The sequence below is a fragment of the Onychostoma macrolepis genome, chromosome 17, assembly GCF_012432095.1.
Source record: "Onychostoma macrolepis isolate SWU-2019 chromosome 17, ASM1243209v1, whole genome shotgun sequence".
Lineage (NCBI taxonomy): Eukaryota > Metazoa > Chordata > Actinopteri > Cypriniformes > Cyprinidae > Onychostoma > Onychostoma macrolepis.
Genome location: NC_081171.1, coordinates 2,950,738 through 2,963,224, shown reverse-complemented (window position 1 = coordinate 2,963,224; position 12,487 = coordinate 2,950,738). Strand labels below are relative to the sequence as shown.

Here is a 12,487-nt window from a genome sequence, read left to right as displayed (position 1 = left end):
GACAGCGTTCAATTAATTTCATTTTTTTTTTTTTTAATATTAGAGCGCGTTCCCTTTAATTCCCCGCCCCCTTTTGACAACTGTCGCAAGCATCCAGATCGGAACACGGTAGGACTGAAACATGTGGATCGACAGATATGAATGTCTCAAATAAAAAGTATGAACGAATTAATTGGGAACTATGCTGCTGGATGCTCGGTTAGACAGTTCGGGGATATCTATCGTCTAGTTTTGCTGAGATAAAGCCGCTGACATGTTTTTGGCGGCTTGTAGGAAGAGCTGGCTGAGCTGTGCTAAAGGACACACACACAGACTGACAGCAAGCACTGCTGCCACTTGCCACTACGGCTGTTACGACAAAACATCTGCAAATTTACCGCTGAAAAACACTACATCACAACTCGAATGGCTTCAGAGACTGAAGACCAGGTGCTGGAGCTCCTCACCTCTGAGCTGTAGACCAGAGCTGGACCTTCACAGAGAAGTCGGTCAGAGATCAGACCCTCTCTTCTCCGTTATATGTAGATCAAAACTATCTAAACACCACCGCAGGCTTCCGAGCAGTAGTTTTAGTCTGTATGGTTCAAATGGGTTTTGTACTGAAGCGTCTAAAAAGCCAGTTTTGGAAGAAAAATCTTCTGAAAAGGATTCAAGGGAAAAAGGTGAAGATCAAGCAGCCTTTTCACCTGCAGCTAATGAGGGACATTTCCAGTTTAAAGAGCTGGTGAGTGAATCAGGCTTATTATTTAAACTTTTATACTCTTTTCACACTTGTTTTGACCTTGGGTCCAAGTAAATTACAGCAGGGGTTTTCAAACTGGGGTCCAGGGACCCACATGGGGCCGCAAGGTCAGAGAAGAGCAGTGTAATAATGTGAAAATAAATTTATATTTAAATATTTAAATAAGTAATTACATTAAAATAAATGAGCAGTAATATTTAAATATAACGCAAAAAAAAAAATTATTACAATAAACAAATAATAAATATAACAGTGTAGTAAAAACAACTTTAATCCAACTTGCAAGACTTTTTTTTTTTTTTTTTTTTTCTCCAAATATAAATATTTTAAATGGGTTTACTATATAGTATACCAATATAAATCAGTCAATTTTAGTTACTTTTTAGAACACTGGATCTATTGATTTATCATTTTGAATCACAAAAATGTCTTTTTGCAAAGTATTTTGTTTGTAAAGTGTGCAACCTTTACTGCAAAACAATTCTTAATTTTTTTGATTTTATACAATATATAATTGTAAGTATATATTTTTCTCACCTCGCTGACATGTTTTTTAAGGATAAACCTGCTTAATTTTGATGTATTTTTTTTTATAAAACAAAACTTTGTATTTTATGTCATTTTGTATATTTATTTTGCAGTGAAAGGTTCACATTTTAAGAACAAATTATTAAACCAGATTTTTTTGTTGAAAAAAGAACATTATTTTTTCACTTTGTGGTTGTCAAATACTAGTGGATCGTGTTCATAGTTAACATGATTGTCTAGATATTTGTACTGGAAAATGACAAAAATACTGATAAAGTAGATCTGTTTATCTTTACATTAAATGAAATTTGCTTTCGTATTTCTGTTGCCCAAGGAAAGTGTGAATAAAATACTTTTTCTTCTTGCATATTCATAATGTCATGTAATGTCATTTATTGGCAGTATGAGAATCCATGGACGATCCCTAATTACCTCTGCATTGCCCGGATCGTTCTGTCTCCTGTGCTGGGATACTTAATCATGGAGCAGTACTTCCACGTCTCTCTGGGGCTTTTTGTACTGGCTGGAGCAACTGACTTGGTAAATCAACGAAAACATGATCTGTAGTGCTTAATCATTTTATTTTAGGCTTAATAATCTGTCTTTAAGCTGATGTTGTTTTATTGATCATTCGTTTCTCTTTCAGTTGGACGGCTACATTGCACGCAACTGGCCCAATCAGAAGTCAGCTCTGGGCAGTGCTCTGGATCCACTGGCTGATAAGATTCTCATCAGTGTTCTTTACATCAGTCTGACATATGCACAGCTCATCCCAGGTCAGATGAAAAGATCATATAAAAATTATTGACCAGCAGACCCAGATTTAAAGGGACAGTTCACCCCAAAATGACAATTTGCTGTTAATTTTACTCACTCTCAGGCCATCCAAGATGACTTTTTCTTCAGTAGAACAGTAAGGAATATTTTTTTAGCTGAAACCGTCGTCCTTGGCGATTCATAAATTGCAAATCAGAGGTTGAGAGTCAAATAAAGCATATCAGGCAACACAAAATTAATACCCATGACTCCTGGCGATATATTGAGGTCTTATGAAGAGAACGATCGGTCTGTGCAAGAAACGGATCTTTTTTTATTCTTTACAACATTATTACCTGTAATCCAGAGCCTCAGACAAATGGTCTGGAGTGAAGTCTGGTTCGCGAACGAATCATTCTTTTAAAACAATTATTTTTAGTGAACTAGTTGAACCAGTTCACCAAATCAGACTGAAGCATTTGCAGCTGGAGCAGCACAGATCTACAAGTTCCTCAATCAAAACTCACTTTCAGACTCACTTTCAGTATCTGATCCTATGATGAATGAAGCATTCAGCGCTCCAGTTCCTCCGACACTCACTGAACTGAGAAAACAGTTCGACTCGGACCGAAGACCGATGAGCCGTTGATATGCGCATGTGAACCCAACACTTCAATGAAGGGGCCAAATGAAGCTTTTTATGCTTTAAACATGTAAAACATCCACGTTTCACATCACTTATCAGGTGATTTAATAATATAATTGTGTATATGCAACGTCATTGCATGATTAGGTTATTTGAACCAGTTCATTAAAACGCTGTCTGAAAGAATCAGTTCGCAGAAAAGAATCGCATTTCTTCATTTGCCTAAGGCTCTGGATTACAGGTAATAATGTTGTTTTTTTGCACAGACCGATCGTTTCACTTCATAAGACCTCTATATATATCGTCAGGTGTCATAAGTATTAAGTCTATGTCGCCTGATGTGCTCTTTTTGAAGTCTCAAAGTGCCGGAAGCTGCGTATTTGCATTTTATGAATCACCATGGACCACAGTTTGAGCTTCTTTACTGTTCTACTGAAGAAAAAAACACCTACAGTACATCTTGGATGACCTGAGGGTGAGTAAATTAACAGAAAATGTTCATGTTTGGGTGAACTATCCCTTCAATTCAGCAGAACACATCATACACTTAGAACAGGAAGCATCCTCTTGAGGAAGCTGTGGTTAAGTGTCACTATCTTGGTTTAGTGGTGTTCTTTTATTTCTCTTTATGAGGTTTAAACAACTTTTCACCCATGCACCAGCCCACAACTATTAGGCTACCTCAGTCTATATTTAGTACTTCAAGATCTCAGAAAACACAGAGCGAATTAGAACAGATAAATCAAATAGCTGATTTTATATTTCTATCTAAATCAGTTGTTGATGATTAGTCAGCAGTATCAGACACGTCTCTCACTCAAGAGTGCTCTTGTGTTTCCTCACAGCTCCACTGACAGCACTGATCATTTCCAGAGATGTAGCATTGATTGCTGCTGTCTTCTATGTGCGCTATAAAACAGTTCCACCTCCAGTAAGTCTTCAACTTTCAATCATTCTCTTGGTGCTTTATTATCACACTGTGATCAGCTATTTAAAAGAAACCCAAATGGAGTGCAAAAGTAAAAGTCAAATGCATGCAAGTCATCGGTCTAAATTTTTGAATAATCATGGAAAAAAATAACTGGGAAAAATGATTCTGGATCCAAGGCCACTGAAAAACGGCATGCACTGTTGCACTCTGTAGTCAAGAATTGTTTCATTCTTACGCAGGTTTATTTTATGTGTATCTGTGTGCTCTGATATAAGTGTTTTTCAGGTCATGAAATAACAATTTTTGACATGCTAGAACTTAAAAGCACCTGAATTATTGCTGTGTAATGAATCATTTCCATGTTATTTATCGTATTTTCTGTGCAGGTAACACTCAGTAAATTCTTCAACCCGTGTTACACCACTGCCCGGCTGAAACCAACACTCATCAGCAAGGTGGACCATTCAGTCTTTTTAGCAAATCATAAATGTTTCTCTTTTCATTAAAATCTTGTTGTAATGTGTATATATTAAGGCACTATTATTAATATATATATATATATATATATACTTGTTTTTTTTTCCATATGTGACCCTGGAGCACAAAACCAGTCTTAAGTCGCTGGGGTATATTTGTAGCAATAGCCAAAAATACATTGTAAGGGTCAAAATTATCCATTTTTATTTTATGCCAAAAATCATTAGGATATCAAGTAAAGATCATGTTCCATGAAGATATTTAGTGAATTTCCTACCGTAAATATATCCAAACTTAATTTTTGATCAGTAATATGCATTGCTAAGAGCTTCATTTGGACAACTTTAAAGGCGATTTTCTCAGTATTTAGATTTTTTTGCACCCTCAGATTCCAGATATTCAAATAGTTGTATCTCAGCCAAATATTGTCTGATCCTAACAAACCATACATCAGTGGAAAGCTTTTATTCTATTTATTCAGCTTTCAGATGATGTAGAAATTTAAATTTTGAAAAGTTGACACTTAGGACTGGTTTTATGGTCCATATGTAGTTTTTTTTTTTTTTTTTTTTTCCAGTTTCAGTTTTTTTCCATTTAAGTTTTTTCTGAATTTCAATTACTTCATTTTGACATTTTAAATAAATATAAGTAATCAAAAAGCATGTCTAATCAGTTAAATTCATAGAACTTTAACACTTAATACTTTAAAACTATTATTTTAACACAATACTAGTTTATTTAAAATGCTACAATACATCTTCATAGGGCCCTATTATTGTCAAATTTGTAATAAAGTATTAAAGTTTTATTAATTTGTTGTTTTTATTTTATTTGTTTATTAAAGTTTTGATTTTAATATTTAATACACATTTATTGTCAAAAATGTTGGTAATCTAATGAAGGCAAAAAATGTTTAGAACTAAATTATTCTGTCAAAATGTAATCAAGTAAATAATGAAATTTAACACTTTCTTTTAATTGATTAATTAATTTCTGTGATATTCCTTAAACATTTTAATAATTTCATTTTTATTATTATTATTATTAGGGTTAGGGTTATCACATTTTTGTCATCATGAAAATAATTAGGCCCTAAAATATAAATTTTTAACAGTTTTAGTAATGTTTTGGTTTGCATTTATCATAGATATCAGATTTGAATGACTCTGAACTAGGAATGCATTCATATAGAAATTTTACCAATGCATGATGATAGATTATTTTTATTTTATGACCAATAATAACCATTGTGATGGTTAGTATTATAAATCTATATTGTTTTGTGTTTGGAAAAAAATATTGTTAAAATAGGAAAACCATGTGTGTGTTTCAGATCAACACGGCGGTGCAGTTGCTCCTGGTGGCGGCGTCTCTGGCTGCGCCTGTGTTTCACTACACTGACAGTGTTTTACTGCAGTCACTGTGGTGAGGTTTCACTGCTCCAGTCACAATCACATCCTTGCATCAGTCGTGTGTCATTGACTCATATTCTAATGATTGAATCCAGTTAAATGAATGTGTATTGTTTGTTTGCAGGTACATCACCGCACTGACGACCGCAGCATCCGGTTACAGCTACTATCATTACGGTAAAAAGACCGTTGAGGTGCTGAACAACACTAAGTAGTTGTCCAGTCATCTGAGATTGAGCTTTGACCAAGACAGTTGGATAATCAGTCTCTGTGCAGGACGGAAATTGATGCCACATCTTACTTTTGTAATTAAGATGCTTTAGTCTGTATAAAATTAAAAAAAAACATTTTTTTGATTACAATATTAAATTCATGGGGTTTCATTTTTGATCAGTATATGGTTTTCAACTCCACAGGAAGTTTTTTTTTTTTAATCACTTTTAATGAACGTTGGGTAAATTTTCAGAATAAAAACGGACATCAAATACACATTTGTGCTTATGTGATGTTTAAAAACTTGACCAGACTTCTAGCTTTTTCAGTCATTTCTTACCAACCATTTGCAGCATGCGACTTTGTTTCTTTTGAGGAGAAATTAAAAAAAAGTCAAATGAATGTTAGCTAAGATTAAATTCCAAATTGCACAAGACTGTAAAAAAACAGAAGTAACCAAGAGAAATAGAAAAGTAATCTGCTTTTCCATTGAAGTAGTAGATTTAGACTGACCTTAAAACTATAAATAATATGAGTATTTAAGTGGTCATTAAATATTTAAATGCAATTTGTAACTGTTTTAAACTTCTACTTTTCACACTAACAAATAGTTTTTGATGCACTACTGTTATTTTCTTTCTTTTTGAATTTTTTATTTTTAATATTTAGAATATATTGTTTAATATATATATATATATATATATATATATAATTATTTTTATAAATGTACACATACTTCAAAGAGCGAAATACTTTCAGCTAAATATCTAAAAACTCTTATTCAGAGAGCATTTCCATTAATTTCCTCTGTATAAAAAAAGTCTTCTCACATGCAGCTGCATATGAAGAGGTAAGTTCCTCCACTCCTGATCTTTCCTATGGGTTGAAGAACGCTGGATTGGGGATGGAGATTAAGCGGGTGAGATGCAAGTTCTCCACTGGTGTTTTCTTACACTGTTTATACAGACAGAAGCTCAGTGTTGCCACAATCACCATCAGGACTCCGCACACCGCTAAGAGACTGTATAAATACACCTCTGTGTTTAAACCCATCCAGACCGAGGCGCATTTAGGGCCTGATGATCCTGCGCCGTTCACGGCCTGAACGCAGATGTGATAAATGTGATCAGCCGTCAGATCTGATATGAACACCTGACGGACCGCAGAGCTGATGCTCAGGTTCTTCTGCACTAAACCTTCATGTCTGACAACAAACAAGTACTCCAGTACCGTGGAGTAAGGCGCACACCACTTAACTAGCACTACGCTGTGAGTGACCGCCGTGACCGAGAACGAGGTCGGTCTGTCCGGAGGCTGGGAGTCTGAAGTCACCCCTGGACAGATGCATGTCGGGTGTGGTCGGTTGAAGCAGGTGTCTTGGAGGTCAACACAGGGGTCAAAGACACAGTTTGTAGATTCAGTTGCGTTCCATCCATCTTCCTGATTTTTATGCACCATTTTACCCACTGTCATGGGACTCTGCGTTGGTGTTTCGGTTATGAACTTCGTGTCTTCAGGTGAATTTGGAGATTGATGTACCGTAGGAGTGATTTGTTCTGGTTTTGATCCCAGAGTTGCTGGAATGAAAGCTGTTGTGCTAAAGATTGTAGCCAGGACTGATTCGGTAACTACACTCGATGGCATTGGGATGGTGTCGTCTATCATACTGGAGATGAAGACGTCATTTGTATCTGTAAACACAAACCATTTGTTCTTAATGCTTTATATTTTTTTCATTTTCAAGCAAAACAAAATACTCATGGATTGAATTGTTGTGTGCATGTTAGTAATGACATAACCTGTTATTATATATACTGTAGGTACAATATAATACACTGCTCAAAAAATTAAAGGAACACTTTGAATGATGTCAATGGGGGAAAATATAATGCTGGATATCTATACTGATATGGACTGGGTAATGTGTTAGGAATGAAAGGATGCCACATCGTTTGATGGAAATGAAAATTATCAATATACAGAGGGCTGAATTCAAAGACACCCCGAAAATCAAAGTGGAAAAAAATGACGTAGCAGGCTAGTCCATTTTGATGAAATTTCATTGCAGCGACTCAAAATGGTACTCAGTAGTTTGTATGCTGCCTGACAATGTCGGGGCATGCTCCTAATGAGACGACAGATGGTGTCCTGGGGTATTTCCTCCCAGATCTGGACCAGGGCATCACTGAGCTCCTGGACAGTCTGAGGTGCAACCTGGCGGCATCGGATGGACCGAAACATAATGTCCCAGAGGTGTTCTATTGGATTTAGTTCAGGCGAACGTGGGAGCCATTCAATGGTATCAATTCCTTCATCCTCCAGGAACTGCCTGCATACTCTCGCCACATGAGGCCGGGCATTGTGTGCACCAGGAGGAACCCAGGGCCATGACCCACTGCACCAGCATAGGGTCTGACAATAGGTCTAAGGATTTCATCCCGATACCTAATGGCAGTCAGGGAGCCATTGTCTAGCCTGTAGAGATCCGTGGGTCGCCTCCCCAGACCATCACTGACCCACCACCAAAACCGGTCATGCTACCGGCAGCATAACTTTCTCCACAGCTTCTCCAGACCCCTTCACATCTGTCACGTGTGCTCAGGGTGAATCTGCTCTCATCTGTGAAAAGCACAGGGTGCCAGTGGTGGACCTGCCAATTATGGTGTTCAATGGCAAATGCCAATCGAGCTCCATGGAGCTGGGCAGTGAGCACAGGGCCCACTAGAGGACGTCGGCCCTCAGGCCTCCCTCATGAAGTCAGTTTCTGATTGTTTGGTCAGAGACATTCACACCAGTGGCCTGCTGGAGGTCATTTTGTAGGGCTCTGGCAGTTCCTCCTTGCACAAAGGAGCAGATACCGGTCCTGCTGATGGGTTAAGGACCTTCTATGGCCCTGTCCAGCTCTCCTAGAGTAACTGCCTTTCTCCTGGAATCTCCTCCATGCTCTTGAGATTGTGCTGCGAGACATAGAAAACCTTATGGCAATGGCACGTATTGATGTGCCATCCTGGAGGAGTTGGATTGCCTGTGCAACCTCTGCAGGGTCCAGGTATCGCCTCATACTACCAGTAGTGACAATGACCCTAGCCAAATGCAAAACTAGTGAAAAACAGTCAGGAAAGATGAGTAGGGAAAAAATGTCAGTGGCCTCCACCTGTAAAAACTGTTTTGGGGGTTGTCTCATTGTTGCCCATCTAGTGCACCTGTTGTTAATTTCATTAACACCAAAGCTGCTGAAACTGATTAACAACCCCCTCTGCTACTTAACGGACCAGATCAATATCCCAGGAGTTTATTTGACTTGATGCTATACTCTGATTAAAAAGTTTAATGTATAAAACTTTATAGCAGTGTATAATAAATATAATATAATATAATCAGTCCCATATAGTTTGATCCTTCAGAAAACATTCTAATATGCTGATTTGCTGCTCAAGAATAATTTTTCTTATCAACGTTGAACACAGTTGTGCTGCTTCATATTTTTATGGCAACTTTGATATTTTATTTTTCAGGTTTCTTTGAATAGAAAGTTCAAAAGAACAGCATTTATGCGAAAGAGAAATCTTTTGTAACATTATAAATACCTTTACTGTCTTTTGATCAAATTAATGTGTCCTTGCTGAAAAAAAATATTAATTTCATAACATTCATTTGTTCATTAAAAAAAAAAAAAACATGCTAATCTCAATCGTTTGAATAGTATTAGCTCTATCTCTCTCTATATACTTTATATATAATCTATAAAAAAAACAATACATTTTCATACAGCATGTAGGGTCTGGGTTGTCTCCGATGGGAAGACACAGTGGTGGTGTTGCATCAGTGTTGTTGTTGTTCTCAACGCTGCTGGAGTTTAATGCTGGAGGATCCTGTGTTCTCACATACACTGCAGTCCAGAAAAACATCACAACGTAGTGTGACGTCATGTGCATCATCTGTTGACCAGATCAGGTTATTTCACTTTTACACATTTTCATCAGTAACAGCATTAAAGTTTTTTAAGAAATAATTTTTTTTTTTTCTCCAACTGTTTTCATCCACAGGATATAGCGGTGCCACCAAAATTGTCTTTGAAATATGACTCATGTGAAATTCAAGGTCAGTGAATCAGACAAAAATGACTCATTAATATTTCAAGCTGAAAGCCACTATGTGCCGTTTACTGTTTCTCATAATGCTTTTGGGGCAATGCATACCAGGGTTGTAAACAAAAATAAATAAAAACAAATTCTTACTAGAAATAAAATGTAATAAAAAAACAATAAATTAACTACATGTATATGTGTGTGTGTGTGTGTGTGTGTGTGTATAATAATAATAATAATATTATTATTATTTTTTTTAATAAATACATAAACATAACACTGTTGTATACTATAATTAATGCATTTTTGAGCATCTAAACATAGGTGACATCATTTAAATGCTTTTTAATAAACCAAGCAACTTTCTGCAAGTTAATAAATTTAAAAGTGTTCTGTTTTCACCATTCACAGGTTAGTTACACTTGCATTCAGTAAAAATCAACAGTTTTCTTTGTAATTTCTATTCTCGGCATCATAAATGTTCTTTAAAAACAGACGCATAATAGAGTGACCGTCCACCATCCACTTCAGTTCAGACACATACTTCATTGCTTTACCTTATATTCATTACATATTCATTATATTGCTCCTATGAACACAATAAAGTCTCTATCTACTCACCCAAATCTTCATCCGTCTCAGCGGAGAAATTCAGCCTCAGATTCAGGATTTTATAATGCATAAAGCGTCAGAAACAGCCGTGTTTAAGTGTGAGTTTCTCAGGACGAGTTGAGGAATGCAGAGATCGAGTGGGAGGACGTTAACCAGTTGAATGCAGCTAATATCTGACGAGGTTTCACACGTTTGACCAGGCGATAGTTTTCCTCTCACTCATGTCTGTTCATTCACTCAACAACTGCATTTGTGTTATGGCTTTCAGATTACAGAGTAAAATACTTGATTGAAGGTGTCATCAGGAAATTAAAATTGAGCTGTTTAGTGTGTGTGTGTGTGTGTGTGTGTGTGTGAGGGAGTGACCCTGCACCATGCTCGCCCCGCACAAACATCTTTCCTCCTGCATTTTTCACTGACAGTCTCCCTGATAACACTTGACTAATGAGTGCTGTTGTGACAGGATTCTCTTTTCCACTGTGGGTGATTGTACATCAAGTGTTTTTGGGGAAAATTGTCATTGAATAAATAGAATGCAAAGCGTGAAAGTGTGCAGCTGTGATCTTAAGGAGCTGTTTCTACCTGATCTGACCCTTAAAATGACCTTTTGGTGTACGTTTATGTAGTAATATTAAATCTTTATCAGTTTTGAGATGTTACCACATGAAGCAAAGTTTTACAGCACCTGATAAAACAGTAGTATGATAGATGTAACGAGTTGCATTAAAGGTTCGGCTGCTATTTTTGAGGTTTTAGACATATATTTATATATATATATATATATAAACAGATTTATAATAGTAGTAGTAGTAGTAGTATTTATTTTTAGTTAGGTTAGGTAGATTAATTTACATTCACTTGCATTGAAAGAATGCCGATGTTGTTATCATGAGATTATGTTTGCATATTGATGCTGTATATTACAGAGCTTAATGAGTAATACAAGCATACAGTAGCCCAAAACATATTTGTTCATGTATAGGTCATGCATAATTTGTATGTAATAATATGCATAATTTGTATAGTGCATAATTTCTAAAGTAATAACATTTGAAAATATATAATATAAAATTCAATATATAATTGTTAAATTGTTTTATTTCCTTATCACTGAACATAATGCTTCACAAATAAAGCTGTCAATGAATAATTATTAAATTAATTACTTTATTTAAAAAAAAAAAATGTTCAGGAGTATTTAAGTGTAATTCAAGCGTCCACCCTTTGAATCTTTGTTTTCAATAAACTCAATAGCTGTTTATTATATAACTTTCATTTCATAATACAGTATTGTCAGTTGGAGGTCTGTTTATGGTCAGTGTTTTGTGTTCTTTGCTCAACAGAGGGCAGCATTGCTTCATTTTGGTTAATTTCGGCACTCACTGTTCTGTAGTACTGTACACGCAGTGCATATATTTTAGCCCATATTCAAAGTGCATTTAATACATTTGTGTGCATTCAATACAATTGTGCACTTTTGTAAATGCAGAATCTACTGTATTTGTTTATGTTATAGTGATTTATAGGTTTTGGTGTATGTTAATGTCAACATCTAATTATTTCAGCTGTATTCTTTGTTTAAATGTCACATCTAGAGTGGTTATAACATTCCTAAAAAAGTTCTGAATGTGTCTAATGTGGTATAAAAGAGATCCTTTTTAATTTGTGGTTTGACAGTAAACAATAACTGTAGTGTTTTGGCGGTAGCTATGGTGAATATGGTCATTTTTTTGCACAGTGCTCACTCATTGGACCTGCTTAATCATAACCACATCCACAAACATCTGCATGCCCACTCACACGCTTACAAGCAGAAACGCTCACCTCGTGACCTGAGCCAGAGTTCACGCTCAAGACCTTCAACTCTTCAACCTCAGCTAGAACGATTCTGAGTAATATTAGTCAGTTAATTAGTGCTTGTTATGAAGAACAGTTACTGGTGCATCATCTTGTCATCTGAAGATGTTCAAATGTGAGTGAAATTTCAAAACTAGGGAAAGCATTTCAGCAAATAACGACTTAAGTTTAGGTCTTTTTCCCACGTAAAGCTAGACTTAGAATATAATGCACAACTCAGTATGT

At 36.1% G+C, this 12,487-nt stretch overlaps 2 protein-coding genes across 2 annotated transcripts; one reads left to right on the top strand and one right to left on the bottom strand.

Moving 5' to 3' along the window:
* The first annotated feature begins 81 nt into the window (after positions 1 to 81).
* Positions 82 to 5,915, top strand: crls1 (cardiolipin synthase 1). Its single transcript, XM_058750458.1, has 7 exons — positions 82 to 724; positions 1,673 to 1,810; positions 1,917 to 2,046; positions 3,518 to 3,603; positions 3,990 to 4,058; positions 5,414 to 5,505; positions 5,617 to 5,915. The coding sequence occupies exons 1-7, from the start codon at positions 254 to 256 to the stop codon at positions 5,705 to 5,707; spliced, it is 1,077 nt and encodes a 358-aa protein (XP_058606441.1). The 5' UTR covers positions 82 to 253; the 3' UTR covers positions 5,708 to 5,915.
* A 472-nt stretch (positions 5,916 to 6,387) lies between these two features.
* On the bottom strand, positions 6,388 to 11,116 carry LOC131523797 (leucine-rich repeat neuronal protein 4-like). Its single transcript, XM_058750459.1, has 3 exons — positions 10,415 to 11,116; positions 9,475 to 9,643; positions 6,388 to 7,396 (listed from the first exon to the last, which is right to left on the bottom strand). Exons 1-3 carry the CDS (start codon positions 10,424 to 10,426, stop codon positions 6,582 to 6,584), a joined length of 996 nt encoding a protein of 331 aa, XP_058606442.1. The 5' UTR covers positions 10,427 to 11,116; the 3' UTR covers positions 6,388 to 6,581.
* Positions 11,117 to 12,487: the final 1,371 nt, after the last annotated feature.

Excerpts from the sequence above, each read along its gene's own strand:
- LOC131523797 (XM_058750459.1), bottom strand. Across the intron at positions 7,397-9,474 it reads CAACCCAGACCCTACATGCT|ATACAAATGACGTCTTCATC; the intron begins GTATGAAAATGT and ends TTGTGTTTACAG.
- crls1 (XM_058750458.1), top strand. The coding sequence starts at position 254 with ATGTTTTTGGCGGCTTGTAGGAAGAGCTGGCTGAGCTGTGCTAAAGGA. Across the intron at positions 725-1,672 it reads ATTTCCAGTTTAAAGAGCTG|TATGAGAATCCATGGACGAT; the intron begins GTGAGTGAATCA and ends ATTTATTGGCAG. Across the intron at positions 1,811-1,916 it reads TGGCTGGAGCAACTGACTTG|TTGGACGGCTACATTGCACG; the intron begins GTAAATCAACGA and ends TTTCTCTTTCAG.